This window comes from Pantherophis guttatus, chromosome 3, assembly GCF_059756535.1.
Source record: "Pantherophis guttatus breed Tessera chromosome 3, ASM5975653v1, whole genome shotgun sequence".
Lineage (NCBI taxonomy): Eukaryota > Metazoa > Chordata > Lepidosauria > Squamata > Colubridae > Pantherophis > Pantherophis guttatus.
In genome coordinates, this window is record NC_142065.1 from 124,938,596 (window position 1) to 124,958,920 (window position 20,325).

General features: G+C 37.9%; 1 protein-coding gene across 3 annotated transcripts in view; it reads right to left on the minus strand.

Annotated features, from left to right (window-relative positions):
• TENT4A (terminal nucleotidyltransferase 4A) overlaps positions 1-20,325 on the minus strand; it is a 42,653-nt gene that overhangs the window by 15,153 nt on the left and 7,175 nt on the right. For all 3 annotated transcript variants that reach the window (XM_034411798.3, XM_034411797.3, XM_034411796.3), the window contains exons 2-5: positions 4,134-4,257; positions 3,974-4,020; positions 2,270-2,390; positions 81-188 (exon numbers count right to left, since the gene is read on the minus strand). In XM_034411798.3, coding sequence (XP_034267689.2) covers positions 81-188; positions 2,270-2,390; positions 3,974-4,020; positions 4,134-4,257 — 400 coding nt within the window. The remainder of the gene's footprint in view (positions 1-80; positions 189-2,269; positions 2,391-3,973; positions 4,021-4,133; positions 4,258-20,325) is intronic.

The window sequence follows — 20,325 nt, forward strand, 5'->3', positions numbered from 1 at the left end:
ACTTTGCTTTTTTCAAATTTCAGTTCTAAAAGCAGTAGATATATAAAGATATATTTGTTTTTTTATTCTGCTTACTTTACCTTCATGTAGTCTTTGATAAGTCGAGCTGCCTTCACACCAGTTTCTACATTAAAACTAATATCAACTTTCACCTCTGTAGCCTGGTCTGTAAGTTTAATTATTGGTACCTGCAAAAGTTGTAAAATCAACCATTCATATGACATTTGCAGAGAGTAATCAATATTTCAAATCATTTAAAATATCCAGTTCATCTAGACAGCACATTTAATATTTGTTAGCACACAGCTAATATAAACATACATCTATTTCAACCTTTTAAGTCACTACTTAAGTATAAGATGGGCATTTAGGGAACAATTATTCTTTTTATGTTTTATAATAAATGTTATAAAACTCTTTTTTATAAAATTTCATTTATTATTGTTGCTTTTTATTATTAAGGTTATGTATTATAAATTTTGTACCATGAATGTATTGTTATTTTGCATCTTGTGTTTGAGCTACCATGAGTTTGAAAGATGTTGATGGTATACAAATTCGATAAATACTCAATGTGTTAGTATTCCTTCATTCTCTCATATTAGTGTTGTAGATGCCAAGAGATCTTCTTGCCACTTAAATGTCTATTGTGATACTAATATGGCAGGTCCCATTAAACTGTACAACCTCCATTACTTAACAACATTCTATACATATTACAAGATCTGTTACTGCCAATGGCAACTATTCATTTAACCCTTCTTGCCATTTCTTCAATGTGGAAGAGCCATTGGCACTTTAAAAGATTAATGTTAGATTGTTAACTCTCTGCTAAATTGATTACCAACTCATCTTGAATACTATGTTCTGAATTAGAAAGTTGGGATATAGTTGGGTGAGTTGCAAAATGTATTTTGATTCTAATACTGGGAGAGAAAGAGGAGACAAATACACTGAGGATTTATCACATTCCCATACTGAAATTCCCATTTTTCTTTAATATCTTATTGGTCTTAGTCTCCAGTGTACTAACAGGAATAGAGAACTACCTGCTTACAACAGCAGATCTAAAAAGGTTTCTTAAAATAAAACCAGAGATTTGGTATCTTAGGCATGGAATGTTCAAGGATCTATTCACATCAATGGCAAACATTTCCAAGTGCATTTAAGTTTAGGTTGTTAAACTCTATCTCATTTACAGCAATGTGCTAGTCTAAAAACAGCATGTGTATCTGTTTACTTAGAATTCAGATTGCATACTGAGGCTCTGAACATTACTGATAATATTGGAAATTTAAAGCAAAAGGGAAATGTCAGTTTACTTGGGAAGAAAATGACATAGCAATAAAGGAAGAATTGAAGCCATATAAATATTTTAAAAGAGAAGGTGACACAAACTAGATATTTTAATAAAGTTTCTACCTATGCAAAACAAGTTATGACTCACAAGCTAAAGACAGCTTAGTTTAACATGCCAAGAGAAATTTTCAAATGTCAGCACCAGCAAAGCTGGTCACATCATCTGTCAATGACTTTAATTCAGGTTTAAAAGGACAAAAACCTAAGAACAATAGTATGTGAAATGTATTTCAAACTGAAGATTTATCACAACACATACATGATTGTTCAATAAGTATTAAGAATCTCATAATGCAAGGTTTATTGATTTAAATAAAATTATTAGATTGATTTAAGTAATCAATATATTAACAAAAATAGAACTTTCTAGTCATTCTTTGTCATGCAAGATGTTGAAATGGTTTGAAAACAAACAATATGAGTTAGTTTAGAGCTAATGCCAACAAATGAGGAAGGCAGGAAAACTGACAGGAATTGGGAAGAACATTTTCACAAACAATATACCTGTTACTAACTTGCAGTTGGGGAAACTCACAAAAACATAATATAAATAAGCAAACAATGAACCCAAAGTACAGGTAGTTCTCGACATACAATCATAATGGAGCTTGCTTGCCTATTACTATCATAAGTCGTGGCAGTTATTAAGCAAGACGCACTCATGATTGTCTGACTTAATGGCTACAATTCCTATTCTCCCTGTTTCAGTTGTTGATCAAACATGCAGGTTATTAAGCAGAACCTGGGATGCCTCAGGAGATGGGGCAGCCTTGGGACTCCTGGCACAATCCCATACTACAGCACTGAATGGTCATAAATTGAGAGCTATCTATAAAATATAAACACATCTGACAATGTAACCTTCCCTCAATAAGGAAATGTTCAGGATAACTTGTTTTAAATTACTTACTGTAGCTTTGTCAAGTACTTTAATCGAATGCGTCTCGGCCACATTGTGTTTCCTTAGGGCTTGTTCTAGCTGCTGGAGAGGTGGGCTGTCCCATTTTCCAAAAACCACTAAATCAATATCACTGTAGATATAAAAACATAGCTGAAGTTTATTAGAAACTTAGGTATTCTATAACACTAATTTGAAGAATAGGCAAATAACACAATTTGAAAGAGAGTTTGAAACATACACACAAAATAAATATATCGCTGAATTGTCAAAACATCCATATCTTTTGTAAAGCTTCCAAGCGGCTTCAAAACTGTTTTAACTGTATCTGCAGGCTGATCAATAATTCAAATGCTATAATAATTGGAAGACAGATCTTTGTTCACTCTCATGCATGTTGAAAAGTACCTCTACTTGTTTGTACAGTCCATTTACACTACCTTGTCAATTTAATATTATTTAATTTAATGATAATATGTTATTCATTCCAAATCAAAATTTTAATAGTGTAATATACAGCAGCCTTTCTCTAGTCCCAAGTTATACTGGACTACAATTTCATCATTTCCCAGTTAATTGGGTTGTCAGAAATCCTACTCCAATACATTTGGAAGGCACAAAGTTGGGGAAGGATAATAAAGAAGTTTAAATGCCACAGAGCCTCAGCCTAAAAAAACTTCCATGACCGCTAATACTGATATTTCTGGGTTTTTAAAACTTGGTTTAGAAGTTCTTTCATATCCGAGTTGATTATTCATAGTTTTTTTGTACCTGAAAGTTGTAGAAGGGAGAATATTAATGTTTTATATGTTCACACTATTGTACAAAAGATGATAAATTAGAAATGCTAGCATCCCTAGAGATACAGTATTCTAATGTTGTTGATATAACAATTTTTCAGGTTTGTAGCTAAACCTGAAGAATCAATACATAGTTAAATCAGATGTCTTTTCAATTGTGTCAATTTTAAAGAGATACTAAAATACAATTTATGTACCTTACTGCACAGAAATCTAAGTTAATGAAAATGCAAGCATTGTGTTATTCCTTCTATCTCTGATTTTTTTTTTTAACTGTGCTCAATATCCCTCTTTTTCCTGTATTGACTTCTTGATAAGTGGTAATGTATATTACCACTCCAGTGAGGCTGGAGTGCAGGGGTGAAATGCTCCTGGTTTGGACCGGATTGCCTGATCCAGTAGCGATGGAGGCGGGTGGTTCAGAGAACCGATAGCAAAAATCTCTGCCCCCCCCCAATTGCCCAGCTGAGCCGCGCAATCATCAGAGGCTTTTTTTTATTTTTAAAAGCATTTTTTCTACAACCTCTTCGGCCGAAGAGGTTGTAGAAAAAATGCTTTTAAAGTAAAAACAAAACCTCTGCCGATCAGGCAAGTCAGCTAGGATTGTCAGAGACTTAAAAAAAAAGAAAAAGCCTCTGCCAATCAGGCAAGTCAGCTGGGATCGTCAGAGGCTTTAAAAGCAGCCGAAGAGGTTTTAGAAAAATGGTTTTAAAAGTTTTTTTTTTAAAGTTGGCCACGCCCACTCAGTCATAGTACCCACCACCACCACCAAGCCACGCCCACAGAACCTGTAGTAACAAAATTTACATTTCACCACTGCTGGAGTGGTAATATACATTATGGTGCCATGTAACTTTTTTGTTACTATTACATAACACTAGAGCCAACAATACAAGTGAAACATTTCCGGACTCACCTTGTTGGCAGATAAAGTCCTGTACTAAAACTTCCAAATATCTGAACCTGGAAAAGAAAAACATCAATACTGAATTTAATTGCTAAAAATTTCTAAAATTAAAATATGTGTGTGGTCAAAGTTAAAATGGTCTACAAGCATCAACTTGAGGTAAGCTTACATCAGCTGTAGGCCAAAGATCTTTGATGACAGTTTCTATTCTTTTCACAACTTCTCGTCTCATAACCGCTTCTTCAGGACATGGGGACATAAAGTCATAAAAGTCAATTATTTCTTCATGGAGCCTATGGGAAGAATAAAAAATATCAATAGCAACAGAAAGAGAACCAAATGAACATGAACTAATCTATTGGTGACTATGGATGCAAATTTGGATTTGCAAGTAGAATATTTCAATTTCAGTTGCATAAATATTCTAGGATTCCATCTCCAAACATTTTGTAGAAGTTAAACAATAAAAGGTTTATAAAGAATAAGAATCAAACCTGTTTTTGTAGTAGACATGTTAAATCAAAATCAAGCCTAAAATTTCCATACTTTGCCTCACACAAGCCATCATCTCTAGCATATTTGAGATCACTTCACATATGTATGCAGATAAAACAGAAAATTATCTGTCCATGTTAATCATCCGTCAATCTTTATCATCATAGTCATTATTACTATTACTAAATAATTATTTAGATTTATATCCCATCTTTTTCTTCAGGAGCATAATGCAGTGAATATACTGGTCTTTCCTTCCATTGTTTTCATTACAATAACCATATGTGAGATAGGTTGGGCTGAAAGAGAATGACTGGTAAAAAGTCACCCAGTAAGCTCCTATAGTCAAGCACAGAATAGCATCTGTGTCTACCTAATGTTATATAGTATAGAGAATACTTTCATTTTCCTTATATTTCTTGATAAACACAGATATAAATTAAGCTATATAAAAAGTAAATTTATGCATGGGACCTGTAAAATGTTAAAAGTGTGCAAGAGTAGTTAGACTTATTAGGAAGTACATTTCTGATCACAAGAAAATGGATCCAACATACCCATACAACTCATACAACTAGGAGATGGGGCTTAAGTTTTCTTCCTGTTCCATGGAGGAAATCCCATCCTTCAGTTAAATGTACTGATTTCAAATGAGTAGGTTTAATTCTTCCTTTATCACGAAAAGCAACAAGGATGATTAGGGGGTGGAGGCTAAAATTTATGAAGAACACTTGCAGGAATTCAGTATGTCTAGTCTGGTGAAAAGGACTACAGGAGACATGATAGCAGTATTCCAATATCTGAGGGGCTACCACAAAGCACTAGAACGCAAGACAAGAAACAATGGATAGAGAGAAGCAACCTAGAACTAAGGAGAAATTTCCTAACAGCAAGAACAATTAACCAGTGGAATGTCTTGCCTTCAGAAGTTGGTGGTGCCCCATCACTGAAGGCTTTTAAGAAGAGACTTGACAGCCACTTGTCTGAAATGATATAGGGTCTCCTGCTTGAGCAGGAGGATGGACTAGAAGACCTCCAAGAACCATTCCAACTCTGTATTTCTATGTTCTACGTATTCTACTTGTAAATGATAAAATACATGGGAACAACATAAAACAATGAGCATAGTAAATTAATGCATATATTGCTGCTGGGACAATCTCTTAATCTACTTCACCTCCTAAATATCTGCATCTTTCAGTGAACAGTAAGATACTTCACAGTAAGTTTAACTATTGTCCTTGTTCATCAAAAATTGAACAAATAGAAAAAGGGATATACAACAGTATTTCCAAGGTGGAACAGTTCATTCTATAATAATAAATTTATTTACGGTCACAGACCAAAATGCAAGCATAGCTACAGAAAAACATAGGGAAAAGAACATCACGAACAGCCGGCCACCGGAAGCCCCGGCTGAGAGGGACCACAGCGCTCTCCTCTAATGGTTACGGCTCTTAGAAAAAATTTTGAGACCTGAGAGGTAGTGTATGAGGAGCCATCCCCTAGACAATACAAGGCCAAATCACTATCATTGGGCCCACAGAAATCTGTCTCTAAGAGAGACATCAAATTAGTCCTGGCTACGTTGTACATGGGGCAGTGTAAAAGGACATGCTCCACAGTCTCAACCTCCGCTCTACCACAGGGACATAGCCGCTCGCCCCTCGGAAGCCTCTTGAATCGACCGTCCAGCAATGCTGAAGGCAAGATGTTAAAACGAGCAAGGGAGAAGACTCTTCTATACTTAGGGATGGTTAGAGTATAGAAATATGAGGCCATCCTCAGTCCAAAATTATTAAGTTGGCTGAAGACCAGACGGGAGCAGGTTTTATTGGCTCTAGCTCTCAGATATTGTAAGTCTATGTCCACAAGCCGTTGGACTACCCTACATTGGGCATCTTTAAGGCCATAGTCTCCCATGGCATCCCCCGAAAAACCTAACAGGTGGAGTTTCTTCGTCACATCCCTCTCCCATCGAGACGTATAGGGGTCAGCTAACACCAGGGAGAGGTAGCTGCCAGGGGCTGCCAAAAAGAGTGCCCGAAACCACCATTTAAAGGTGTTGATCCACGCCATGCATTCGACTGATCGAATGCCCAGTTCCAGATACATCGGAGCAAAGCCAACACAGGGAGGGAGACCCAAAAGTTTCCTTAAAAAAGCAGCCTGCGTTCTTTCAATACACTCCTTGAAGCCCTGTATCCATATCGGAATTCCATAAAGAGTTTGGGCCAAGGTTTTGGCTTTGTAAATACGCAGAGCAGAAGGAATAAATTGGCCACCTTGGGTATAGAAAAATCTTAAAATCTGCTGATGGCTACAAAAAGCTGAATTCAGCACCTGGGTTCAGTGTCTAGTCCAAGCACCAGTGTTCTGAAAATGTATACCTAAATACTTAAAATGGGAAACCTGCTTAACAGCATTACCCTTAATAGCCCAGTTGTGTAACTTCCGGGCACTAGAGAACACCAAGACTTTTGATTTGTCGTAGTTAATGGACAAGTGATTCTCAGCACAGTAGGACCCAAATGCAGAGAGAAGCCTTTTCAGGCCAAGCCTCGTCAGTGATAGGAGGACCGCATCATCAGCATAAAGGAGAAGCGGGATCTTCGTTGTTGACAGCTTTGGGGCGTGAGACTCAATACATCCAATATAAGAGGCCAAATCAGATAAAAATAGGTTAAACAAAAGAGGAGCCAGGAGACAGCCCTGCCTTACTCCACTCTTTATCGGAATAGGGTTAGAGAGTTCTCCCTGCAAACTACACCTGACCTGACTAGAAGTCTGATTGTATAGGGATCTAATTAGGAACAACAGACGTCTGTCGATGGAGCTTTTGAACAATTTTGTCCACAACAATTCCCTTGGGATTGAATCAAATGCTGCCTTTAGATCGATAAAAGCAGTAAACAGTTTACCACCTGGTATGGTGGCATATTTGTCAACCAGGTGCGCTAGGACAAAGCAGTGGTCCAATGTGGCACAGCCTGCTTTAAACCCAATCTGTTCAGCACCAATAATGTTGGACTCCTTGACCCAGGTGAGGAGTCTGCGTTGGAGATATTTAGCGTACAATTTCCCAATGATGGAGAGCAGACTTATAGGACGATAATCGGCTGGGTTGTTCCTATTTCCTCATTTAAAAATAGGGACAATAATTGCTTGGTTCCAGGAGGTAGGAATCCTGCCAGAGGTATTGATATGGGTAAAGAGTGTTGCTAAAAGAGGAGACCACCACTTGGGATTAGATTTTAACAGATCAGGGGGTATAGCATCAGGGCCAGGAGCTTTGCCTGACTTAAGTTCAGAGATAAGCTCGTTGATCTCAGCATGAGTCACGGGGTGCCAGTCCGGAATTGCAGGGGGCAGTTGTTGTCCGAGTCCGGTCGTGACTATTGAAGCCTGGAAGATTGATCCAAAATGACTTTCCCAATCTCTGTTGGAAATACAACAGAGAGGGAGTTCTTGATGACCAGGCAGCGAACAGGCGACCATTTGCCAAAATAGTCGGGTGTTCTTCTGCTGAATAGAGAGGAGAAGTAGGTCCCACTTCTCTTTTTCTTTAGCCCTCTTTTTCTTAACAATTATTCCTTTATACTCCCGCTTCAGGCGGTAATAGTCCTCAGGTAGGCGTTTATCCCCTCGATTACGATAGAGCAGGTAAACCTGTCTGATCTTGTTCCTGAGCAGCACACATTCTTCATCGAACCAGGGATTGCTTCTTGGACGATATGGGCCACTTGGCCTACGATCAGCTCCTAGTTCCCTTTGAATACTGTTAATTAATGATTCGAAGGTCGAGATTGCCGCTGAGTCACTGCATGTTAAGGTCTGATTGTATAGGCTAAGACACTCCGGCGATGATAAAAGAGAGTGGAACTTTCTTTCAGTCTTGGGAGACCATTTGATCCTCCTTGCATAAGAGGTCACATAAGGATCCAGTATTTGGGGGCCCTTAGGCAGATGTATATTTGTAAAGAGCCCAATGATTGTGACCAGGGGGTAGTGGTCGCTCTCCGTGAGGCAGTCCACAAAAAAAACATGGACTGCCTGTCTTAGTGGCTGGGAAACAATCACAAAATCAATAACACTACTCCCCCGTGAAGAGCTAAAAGTAAATTCACCCGCTAGATCGCCTGGGGTACTCCCGTTAAGGATTGTCATATTGTGTTGGGATGCTAAGAGGGCTAATTGAACGCTGGCAAAATTTGTTAGCTCATCCTTAGAATGCCTGGCTGAGATCTGGTGTCCTATGGCCTGGCAGATTTCTTGGGAGTAGAGTGCCTCAATTGGTGGGGGAATTTGGCCTCCCAATCGGGCATTAAAGTCACCCCCTATAAAGATGTACGGCGCTGGAAATTTAGTTTCTGTATGGGTAATATAGCTCTCCAGTTCGCCCCATTGAGCCTTAGTGTCGGCTTGCCTCACCGTCGGGGGAAGGTAAACGTTGAACACTAGCATTTTACTGTGTCCTCTCTTAATTAGGAGCGCCATAGCTAAGGACCCACTGGGGGGGAGCTCCACTGTCTCCACTTTCAGGGAGGTAGAGACCAAACAAGCTAAACCACCCTTAGGTCTTCCCGACTTGAATTGTTTGGTAGCAGCCAAAGAAATGGCCGTAAACCCTGTAAGGGATATCTTATCGCATGCCCAGGTCTCCTGAAGCAGGACCACATCAAATGACTGAATATAGTTAATAAAATCGGTAGTGCCGCACCTTCTCCCCCAACCTGCTATATTCCATGAAAGGCATCTAAGTGTGCAAGGGGGGGATGCTGGGTTTGCTAGTCATTCTGTATAATTAATTTTTTTCCAGAGAGCCCTTCAAATCCGAAAAAATACAGCCGTTATTCGATGGAAGTGTCACCCTTTTGGGAGATAAAGGCAAAGAAAAGTGGAAGGGAGGCGAGCCTTGTTCATGAGGCTGTAGGGCTCTACACGCAGTCCAGTTTATGCTTCTATCGTTCATTGGTTGCTTACCTGGCAAGCATTCAGTGACATCAACAGACGGGGTTTGGAGTAGCCCTGGATCTTCAAGTTTACAAGTTGGACATTCTGGAGGGAGGGCCGAGGGAACTGCCTCTGATAAATTGATGTGGACTCCCTGGGGTCCAGGGGGATCCTTATCAGGTAGTGAAAGACTCCAGAGCTTGGATTTAACTGCAGACAGGCGCTTTATAATTTGGGCCCTTTCTGGTTGTGGAAGTGCGCGAAAGGAGTCGAAAAGCTGTATCTCCTCCAGATTCCAAAAATTGTCTTGAGATGGAATGGTTTCATAGATGGGTGGAATCCCAGAGGCACTAGCCTGAGGCTTATTCACTAAGGAACTTTGGAGGCCCTGGGCTGGTGTCGCTTCCTTTGGGGCCATTTCTTCCCAGCTGATCAGATCATGACAAACTTCCTGATGAGATGGGCCTCGCTGAGGGGAGAAGATTTGACCAGCTGTAGGAGGAACAGACAAGGTACCATCTGAGAAGATGCCATCGGGAAGTCTTGCAGGAATGGATCTGTGTTTGATAAATGGTCTAGTATTAGGGATGGCATTCAAAATTGGCACATTAGTATGTGCTGCTAAGGGTCTTTTTGGGGCTGTAAGTCTCCTGCTGGTCACAGATTGTCGGTTTCTTAAGAGTGGCTTAATTGATATATCTTTGAAGACTCTGCTTGGCATGATGCCGAAAGATCTTAGCAGAGAACTTCTCCTGAAGAATAATTTCGGGGTGCTGGGGTTATCAAAATTAAGTAACACTCTGGAGCAGTATGCAGGGGAGGGTAAAAGTTCAATCTTCTTCAGATCATCAGCAGTCAACTCCAGTAGCTGTAGTATATGACCCCTTGCCATCTGAATTGAGCCCCAGTAAGGCAAATTGCCGTTAATGGGATTAATATTAAGGGCCACCTGTCTTGGCTGTAAAACCAGGTGGCTTCTCGCACTCGGAGGTGTAGAGTTCAACCCACTGGCAAAGCCACCCCAACCGGTACTTTTGCTGGGGCCCGACAGGGAGGGCTCTGTCACTGAACCAGGCTGCCGAGCAGTCCGTCCAGGGCAGCCGGCAGTAATCGAGGAAACTAGACAATCTAAAGTACTTATTATTCAGTTCATTCTTTGTGATCAATGCACTTAAAATCGGGATCTGAAATGAATCATCTATTTTAAAATTGCTGACATAAAATAGATGACAACCTAATTTCTATTAATTGTTCTTGTTCTTAATTTGCATTAAGTCTCTTAACATAATTGCTCTTTGGGAAGCTGTGCCACAGGAAGAAGCAATATCTTATTAGCTGTAAACACCAGGACAGGACATTTTCTCACCCACTCTGTTAATTGTGGAGAGGAAACTTTAACCACTACTGATATCCTTTTTGCAATAGAGACATTTTCAGTCTTTCATGTCCCCACAGTACATTGTTTGTTAGATCCTCAGAGCCTAAACTCATCTCCCTTGAATCAAGAAGCTGGAAAACATAATCTCTTGTGTTTAATGAAATTAGGAATTTCATTTGAGGTATTAAGCAGGGATAAAGACCAGAAGACTTGTCCTCATGGAACCTCCCACCAGCTGAAATCATTCCATCTCTTACCTCTCCAAGGTGAGATTATGCATACTAAAGAACAGACTTAAGAAAGTTAGTGGAATTTTGTCTAATGGGTTTGAAGGGAAAATTAAGATTTGAGTACTGTACTAATGATGAGTCCAGTATAGTAAATGGTAGATCATTGAAGATGACTGAGTATGAGACACATTCATGCCTAAGCAATTCACATGAAGGTTGTCTGAGGAAGGTGCTGTTTGTTGGTACCAGACAACTAGATCTAAAGCAACTGCCTGCATCTGCAGCCCGATTGTTGCTAGCCCTTTCTTCAGTTCTCTCTCTAGAAAGTGCAATAATTCAGGGATCTCTTTTATCAGTACCAAAGATTTCTAACTTTTGTCTCATAATTCAAACATATACCAAACCATCTAAAAGAATATGGCCCTTCGCTGGTCTCCATTGTTGAACTTGAAGGTTTCGGGCTTGCTTTATTAATTTTTAGCATAACTGTTGTTACTTTGAGTCTCACTGTAACATCAGAAGTTGAGATAGGATGTCTGAACATTTCAGGAATTACTACAGTTTCCTATCTGGTCTCCTTTAAAAGAAAAAAAAAAACATGGCCTCCTGGTCTAGAATGATTTAACTAGAATTTCCTAGTCCCCAAACAGCTTAATTTGAATTGGCGCTTTGGGAAGTGCTGTATAAAGCATGAGTTGTCCTGTCAACCATGGTACCATTAGGGCATTGATTCCCTCAGTTCTGTTGTATTGAAATTGAGAAAAGAAGCATTTCACATGCCTATTGTCTACTGTCATGAACAAGTCAATATATCTCCATATTCTTGAAAAATTCTGCAGATGTCAGACACATTTTCCTCCGCTCTAGTTTGTTGACAATCATTGTTGACTCATAATGGGATCATTATCCACTATGAGTCTTGGCCTACCTTGGAAGTTTGCCCGCCTCCCCATCATCTAAGATTGGCATATTTGGTCATCTGGTTCCTGATCAGTTTGGAGTGGCATTCCCACAGCCAAATTTCCTGGGACTACTCTAGCCTACTAATGCAGGGATTGGATTACCTTGCTTGGCAATGTTATATGCAACTGGGTTCAGCTGGTAATCTGATTCTGAAATGAGAGACGGAATCACTACAGTGATCTTGCTCTGTAACCTTGCCAGCTTCAGATGTGCTAACATTCTGCATACTAGTCTTTCTTTCCTGGCTTCAAAATGCATTCAACATATAAAGATATAAAGATGGACCTCTGTGTTCTTAAATGCTGCGTAAGAACTGCCATTGCTTTGATAAATATATTGGGGAGATCGTGCCAGCTTGAAAATGAGCACAGGTAATCTTCAATTTACAACCAGCATATATTTATGATAGCTGCAGCATCAGAGTGATATGATTGTCATTTTAGACCTTCCCAGATGTGGAAAATCTGACAAGCAAAAGTCAATGGTAGAAGCCAGATTTGCTTAATGACTGCATGGTTCACTCAACAACTGCATAAATTTGCTTAATAACCATGGCAAAAAAGGCTGTAAAATTAGGAATGACTCACTTAACTTCTTTGCTTAGCAATGGAAATTCAGATCTCAATTGGGGTCATAAATTGAGAACTGTCTGTATTCTGAACTGAAACAGAACGCTCTTGTATAAAACCTATGAAACCACTAGTGGGAGATTCTGATTGGGACCTTTATATAAGCCTCTAACAAATCTACAAATCTAGGCTTCTACTTTTCATATCAGTATCTTCATCATCCTAAAGTTTCAGTGCCTAATAAGATTATTCTAAGACCCAAAGTTTAGGATAAGCTTTCCAGTATCAATTGTTTTTAGCAGTGTGGGAAAAAAACATGATGAAGACATCTGAGGTATGTAATTTGTCATGAGATGTTCTTGGAGACTTTTATTTTATTTTATTTTTCACACTTAACTGCCCATCTTTCTCAGATCCCTCGCCTTTGGCTCTGGTATGTGTGATATTCATTTGTATGAACTCTACTGCATATTCTGCCTGGGTATCTGCACTCATCTGGTCTGACAATAGGCCAGAATTTCTGCAGTTGAGTGATCCCTTAGGAGTAATAATATCATCCTGAAGAGTATTTTCCTTGGTCTTTGCCATTTTTAGCAAATAGTGCTTTGTTGAGTCTGGAAGCTAAAGTATGTATTTCATTGTTGGCTTCCTATCCAAAAGAAGGTAGAAACTTTGATCTTTATAATTTGAAAACATGATGGACTTCTAATTGCTTTCCTCCTTAGAGCTATACGTAAGAATTCTTCCTATGTGACTGCCTCTTTGAGTAGCTTCTTCCCTATGTTAGCTTTCAATTGGTTATCTACCAAGCAATTTCTAAGCCATAAGTTTACTGTGCAAACACTTCTAATGCCAATGGTAAGCCATCCAAAAAGAGATCTGTTCTGAATTTTGCTGTGGAATCTTTGATGCTCTCTGAGCTATATGCTTGCAAATATTTCATTACCCAGCTAGACAAGTAAATAATATTGTCTGTGTGAGTGTGGACAAAACCCACAGTCATTTGCATTGATGATGATGACTACTATTTATATACAAGCAAACCAAGTTCAAAGCATCAATGACTCCCCTGTTCAACCCTGGGCTACCTATATTCTCTTCTCTTGCTTTCCTTGTTCATTTACTGATGTCCTTTCTACCAGGTCTTCTGGGAGAACACATAAACATAGGCTGAGATTCAGATGATAATTGAAATTGCTACACTTATTTTCCAAGAGGATTCCTAGTGGAATTTCTACTCACTGGGGACTATAAGCACTTCTCAAAATCAGTACTGCCTTCAGGATTTTGATGCTAAAACTTCAGATGACCATTCTATAGTCATCTGAAGTTTTTGCTATTAATGAAGCTTTTATCTTAACTGATTCTACCTATTCCCCCTTGGTTACTCTCTGTTGCCCTTTAGGAACCTCCCGAGACACAAGCTATTATTTTATCCTTTCTTGAAGCTAAGTACCTAATTTATTAAGCATCATTGGACAAAAAAAAATTAATGTCAAAACAGTTTCTAATGTGGAGATGTAGAATGCAGGAAGAACAGTATCCTGAACCTAGGAATGGGTCTCAGGAATAAGTGATCTTCTATACTGCTCAGGCTTCTGAGGCTGCAATTTGAACATGAAATTGTAATCTTCTTCCTCTACTTACCTGTCTTCCCATGAATAAGGTGATGAGGATGAATGGGACTTACTAAGCTTCTGGAAATGGAAATAGACGGCTCTTTATGAACAAAACTAAGAGGTTTTCCATCATTGCTTAGAGCAAGGGTGTCAAACTCAAGGCCCACAGGCTAGATCTGGCCTACGGGGTGCTTAAACCTGGCCTGCAGGGCCGGCCTGGAAATATCAAAGTACCAGCCCACAGTGCTTCTGCCAGCCAAAACGGGCCATGGGGTGTGTACATGCAGCCCCCCCACATGGCCCATTTTCGGCCTCCTACAGCACTCTGCTGGCTGAAAACAGGCCCCGCAAGGATCCCACACGGTCCGTTTTTGGCCTCCCCGGCCTCCAGCAGCACTTTGCTGCTCAAAAATGGGCCAAACAGGGCCTCGCACAGCCCATTTTTTGGCTAGCAGTGTGCTGCAGGAGGACTGGACTGGTTTGGATTACAATTATGTGGCCTCAAGTAAGTGCCTGATCTGGATAGAAAACAAACAACATGCTACGTTAATACTACAGTTTAATGCCAGATTTTACATATTGTAGGTCCATTTAAGCTACAATCAACAATCTATAATTGACAGTCATTTCTATTTACTATCCTGGAAATTTACCTCTGCTGTTAGATCTTGTATTATCATGTTATTTATGCTATTGTATTTTTATTATTAGTTGAATAATAAAAATACAATAGTATAAATATTTTTCTGCCTGGAAAAGCAATTTACTATTAAACAATAGAGTATAAATTTAGAAATAAAAAGTTTAGTGGCATATGAAGAATAAGTAATAAATGTTTGCCAGTAATATCTGGTAGAAGAGATAAGAAAATGGTTATAGTAAAGAACTGTGGAAAGAAAGAAGAGAAGGGGAAAAATGCATCTTGAGCCTGTGTCAAATGCCCACCATGGCCACCCCCCGGCCACCCCCCACCCCTGGCCCTCTGAGGTCAAACACAATCCCGATGCGGCCCTCAATGAAATTGAGTTTGACACCCCTGGTTTAGAGCAACTTCAAATTCTCTTCTTGGAAAAGAGTAATAGACCTTAAGCTTGCACAAGTAGCTGGTGCCTAACCAAAATATCCCTACTTTCTAGTGCCTAAGCATTTATGATAAATACAAAAACTAATTTGGGCTTTCCCTTGTCTCTTAAGCCGTGCATAGTAGCTAGGGCCCAAATGAAGCTTATTCCCAATAAATTCCAAAGTCCATACAGGTAGATCTTGACTTAGGACCAAAATTGAGTCCAAAATTTGTGCTGCTAAGCGAGATAGTTGTTAAATGAATTTTGCTCCATTTTACAATCTTTCTTGCCAGTTGTTAAGTGAATCATTGCAGTTGTTAAGTTAGTAATGCCAGTTGTTAAGTAAATCTGGCTTCTCAACTGATTTTACCTGTCAGAAGGTTTCAAAAGGTGATCACATGACTGCGGGACACTGCAATCATAATAAATATGAGTCAACTACCAAATGTCTGAATATTGACCACATGACCATAGGGATATTGCAACAGTTTTATGAAAAACTGTCATAAGTCACTTTTTTCAGTGCCATTGTAACTTCCAATAGTCACTAAATGAACTGTTGTAAGTTGAGGACTACTTGTACTGGCATCATTAAGCTTCTCTTAGATCTGTTTACCCATTTATATATCTCTACATCAAGCAGGGGGCTTCCACCATGAAATAGGAAGATATTAGCCTTGCTTTTCTAGCTAGGTGGAGGTTAATGATTCTGAGAAGTCCATCTTCGGCAAGCAAGAAAATTCTCACTCAGGACTTCTGGCTGTGCTTCTGGTGGTGTCAGAGGTGAGGACCATGAGCTCTGCAGCTCCGCTCCGAGTTCTCCCAATCGGAGGGCTCCAAAAAGAGCCATAGCCACCTTGGAGGGGTGGTGAAGTAAAGGGGGGCACCGTGCAGGTTGAGGAGAGCCGCATCTCTCCTCCCCGACTTGGAAAATTCCCCTCATCCGAAGATGAGGAGCAGTGGTAGTCAACGTGGCTGCCATGAAGCTGGGGACAGCTGAAGCACCTAAGAAAGTGCAGGAGCAAACAGAATGAACAATGATTGTTTCTGGGTGAGATGATTCTTCTTCTACTTAAAAATTGACCCCAAGGAAAATAAAAAATCTGTAATAAGAGAGTCCAAAAGGATAATTGTTTAAGCTGCGAAAATAAGCAATTCTGAGATCTATGATGAAAAGTTAGTTGAGAGTGCCATCTACTGATGAAAGGAAAAGTGACTCCTAGATTCCTGGAAATTTACAGAGGAGGAAAGGAATATCATATATCCATTGGAGAACTGTGTCCTTTATCTGTTTATTGTCTTACATTTACCAGAGGTGGAAATAAGAGACATTTTATTTAAAAAAAAATTGGGAAACTGGAATAAAAGACCAAAATCATAGAGAAGATTCAAAGAATTTGGAAATTTGGATTATCAGAATATGGAGTAAATGTTGGAATTGGCCCATCTAAATAAATGATTTTGCTTGGAAATAAATGGCTTTTGACTGAAATTAACATCTGCTGGAAAAAAGGCACCATGGAAATCTGAGAGGAATGTGCCATTTACAAATGATTGGAAACTTATAATTTTGAACTTTTCTTGAAATAAATTGAGACTTTTACTGTTTAATGTACTTATATTGCTATCATGACTGGAGTTGAAGGAACAGCTGTGGAAATGAGAGGACTTTTTAATGAGATGACTTTGTTGTTCCAAAGCATAAAAATATCAAAGGATGGTATAGACGAGAAAATGGAAAATATTCTGCAAAGAACTACGAATAAAGCCCAAACTGCTCAGGAATTGGTGGAAACAATAGTAAGATTGGATGAAATGGACTACTTAAACCAGCAAATTGACTACAAACAGGGAAAAAACATGGATCAGAAAAACCAGCAAATGAAGCAAAAGCTCGATGATGAGGAAGACCAGACAAATGGCAAGCAAAAGGAGCAGAAAGAACAGATGATAGCAGTACCAACAAATATATCAAGGACTAGAGCAAAAAACAGGTTTGACAAACCAGCCGATAAAGGAAGATAGTATCAACAGATAAATCAACAATTGGATATACAGGAAGACATCTTCGATAAGGAGACTGAGACATGGGCAGGCATTTGGAAGAATTGCCAGCATAAGTTTGTACTGAGAGAAATACTTAAGACTGAACAAGAAACAGAGATAAAGATAAAGATGAGGAGTGTGGGAAGCGAGTAAAAAAATGGATAAAAATTGAAACACTAAAGAGGAGAAGAGATGATGGATAGAAAGAATTGCCTTTTAAACATTAAGGAAGCTTGCTGTAAGCTGATAGAGGCAGAAATAAAATTAGGGGAAATATTAGAACGTATATTTTAATAGAATAAACAAAAACAATAGAGAGATTACAGGTTTATAGACGTTAGGCATTTTCTTTTCTGCTGTTTAAATAATATTATGAGGATCACCTAAGTTTGATAAATGTGATAAAGATTACTAATATTGTTATTGTAATTTGGATTAATATGAATGATGCCCAGAATCAACACTGTCCACATACAATATGGATGTATATTATTTAAAAAAGTAAAAAGATAAAAAAAAAATTCTCACTCAGTGTTCTAATCAACTTCTTCCAGAGTACTGTCCTATTCCTCATAGCCAGTTTTTAAGCATATCAAAAAGCCAGAATATAAAATGTAATATCTATCAAGTAAAGCATTTATGAAAAAAGTGTGATGGTTATACCTTTTATATAAAAACTTTTTAAAAGGCCAAAATGTAGATAGTAAAACATACAAACTGAATAGAATATAAACACACTGCTAAATTATGATAAACAAATATTAGATAGAAGTTGGCATTAAGTTTTATTTATTATTTGTAAAATTTATTGACTGCCCATCTTATCACAATCTTACAAACACTACTGACCTTTCTTCAACTAAATATCTCAGTATGATACACCAAGAATATAGTTTGGAAAGGTAGCATTTTGTTTAGCAATATATTTTACTTGTAAATTGGACTGTTAATACTCAACAGTGGTTTGCATTGGAAATCAGTAAGAATCTAGGCCTTGGATAAAAGATGAGACAGCTATTTCAGGAAATTAAATATAAACTGGGGATATCACATTTAGATTTGGATTATATGTCCAAAGAGGATTCACAGAATGTTGTAATTTGCTTTGTGCATTTACTTTCAAATGCATCAATTTGCACGAGCATGAGGAATATGATTGGTGCTACCAACATATTTATTTACCAGAGTTATGAATGCAGTGATATATACATATACTTGCAAAAATGTTATGACACTCCTATTCTGTGAATATTTAATTTAAACTTAATTACTTAAACTCATCACATTTGTTTACCATAGCAACTGATTTATCATCTTCTTAGGATGATGTTTTAGGGGATAATGGCTGTGCATATTCAGAACATTCTTAGGAAAGTATTGTCTAGGTTCAAAACTAATTACAGCCTTAATCAGTTTTAACTGGCCTGATAGGTAGCTGTTGAACTCTCAAAAGTTTACAGTGTTGTGTAATATTAGAGTATTTTATTGCTTCTAGTTTATATTAAATTGTTTTTAACACTGACAGAGCAAGACACTAGAATATAAACTGACAGCAAACCCCATTCCTTACTAGCACTGATGATGTTACTTAGTTTGGGTATAATGAAACATCTGCTAGAAAAGAAGCAAGCTCAGAGAACATCAAGGAGCCTTCAATTGTTTTTAAGAAACACTGTTTACTGTGTATTGTTAATGTACCATTCTCTTGGCTGTTTCAGGAGAGAGAATTATATAAATTTGACATAAGCTTGAGAGATGTTCTTGATACAGGTGCTCCGATTATGGAATTCCTTTCCTATCCTAGTTATATTAGATAATGACTTAACTAAAGATTTAATTACCAATGCTTGTGGCTGTACTTAAAGACACTGTCTCTTTTAATAGACTTTGATTGCTATTATGGTCCTGTTTAGAATTGTAACTTTTTGAAACATTGTTTAGTTTTAACATTTTCATATTGTATAGGGTGTTGATTCTGTTTTACTGTAATAGCAATCTTTGCTTTATTTTAATTAGTTTTTTTTTACAAATATATAATAAATAATTTCACAGTAGAGTATTTAAACTGAATATATAGGCTGTGATGTTTTTAAAAAACCATCAACAACTAAAAGGCCACACACAACCAGGCACCATATAAATACCACACATAGAATAGCCCAAAGCACACATTCTGTTCAGCATGAGTCCAATAAAGCTCAGAAGACTAAACCTCTGGTCCTGATGACCAACCCAGACTGGATCCTGCAACATTATCCTAGGATACGTGTATTTGCCTTCATTTGAAATAAATAACTTTGAAAGTGCCAAATAATACCTAACCATTAAAAATTAATTAATGACCCATCATTACAGTGAAGCCAAGAAGGAAAGATTTATTTATAAACATTGCAAGCACAATTATGCTAACAATGCCATAAGAGTCAAGAAATACTTGATAACAAAAAGAAACAGTCCTGAAACTATATATTAAAAGTAATGTACAGAAAGTTAATAATTCCAGAAAGTTAAATGAGCAATTTAAGGTTAGTATTTTCTCAGATGTTCTTCTACTATTTTATTTGTTGTCTGTTATGTGACTTATTTGTTTTTTCAAGACACTTTTCCAATATTATTGCATGTTTATTTTATTGCTATATTACAACATATTATTCTTTTAAAAATTAAAATATTTAATACTATTAAATATAAGAAGCCCACAAAATTTTCTACAAAAGCATATTTTTCCTTGCATATGGTAGAAGAGACACTGAAGATCTAACAACAGTAGATTCTAGTAAAATAAAGAGCATTCAGTTCAACTGAAACAAAAAGGGGAAGAGATAAGCATTATGAAAACATCACCATTCTTATTTTATATTTCAAAGTTGTTTGTTGTAGAAAAGTCACAAGCACTCTCAGTCTGTACAGATTGTGACAAAACTTTTTCTGGGGGGAAAGAATGGATGTTATACTTGAAACAGAATTAAATAATATAAGTGACTTTACAGATAATGACAGTAGAACTGGTAGTATTCTTATTACTTTAGAATAAGAATAAATTC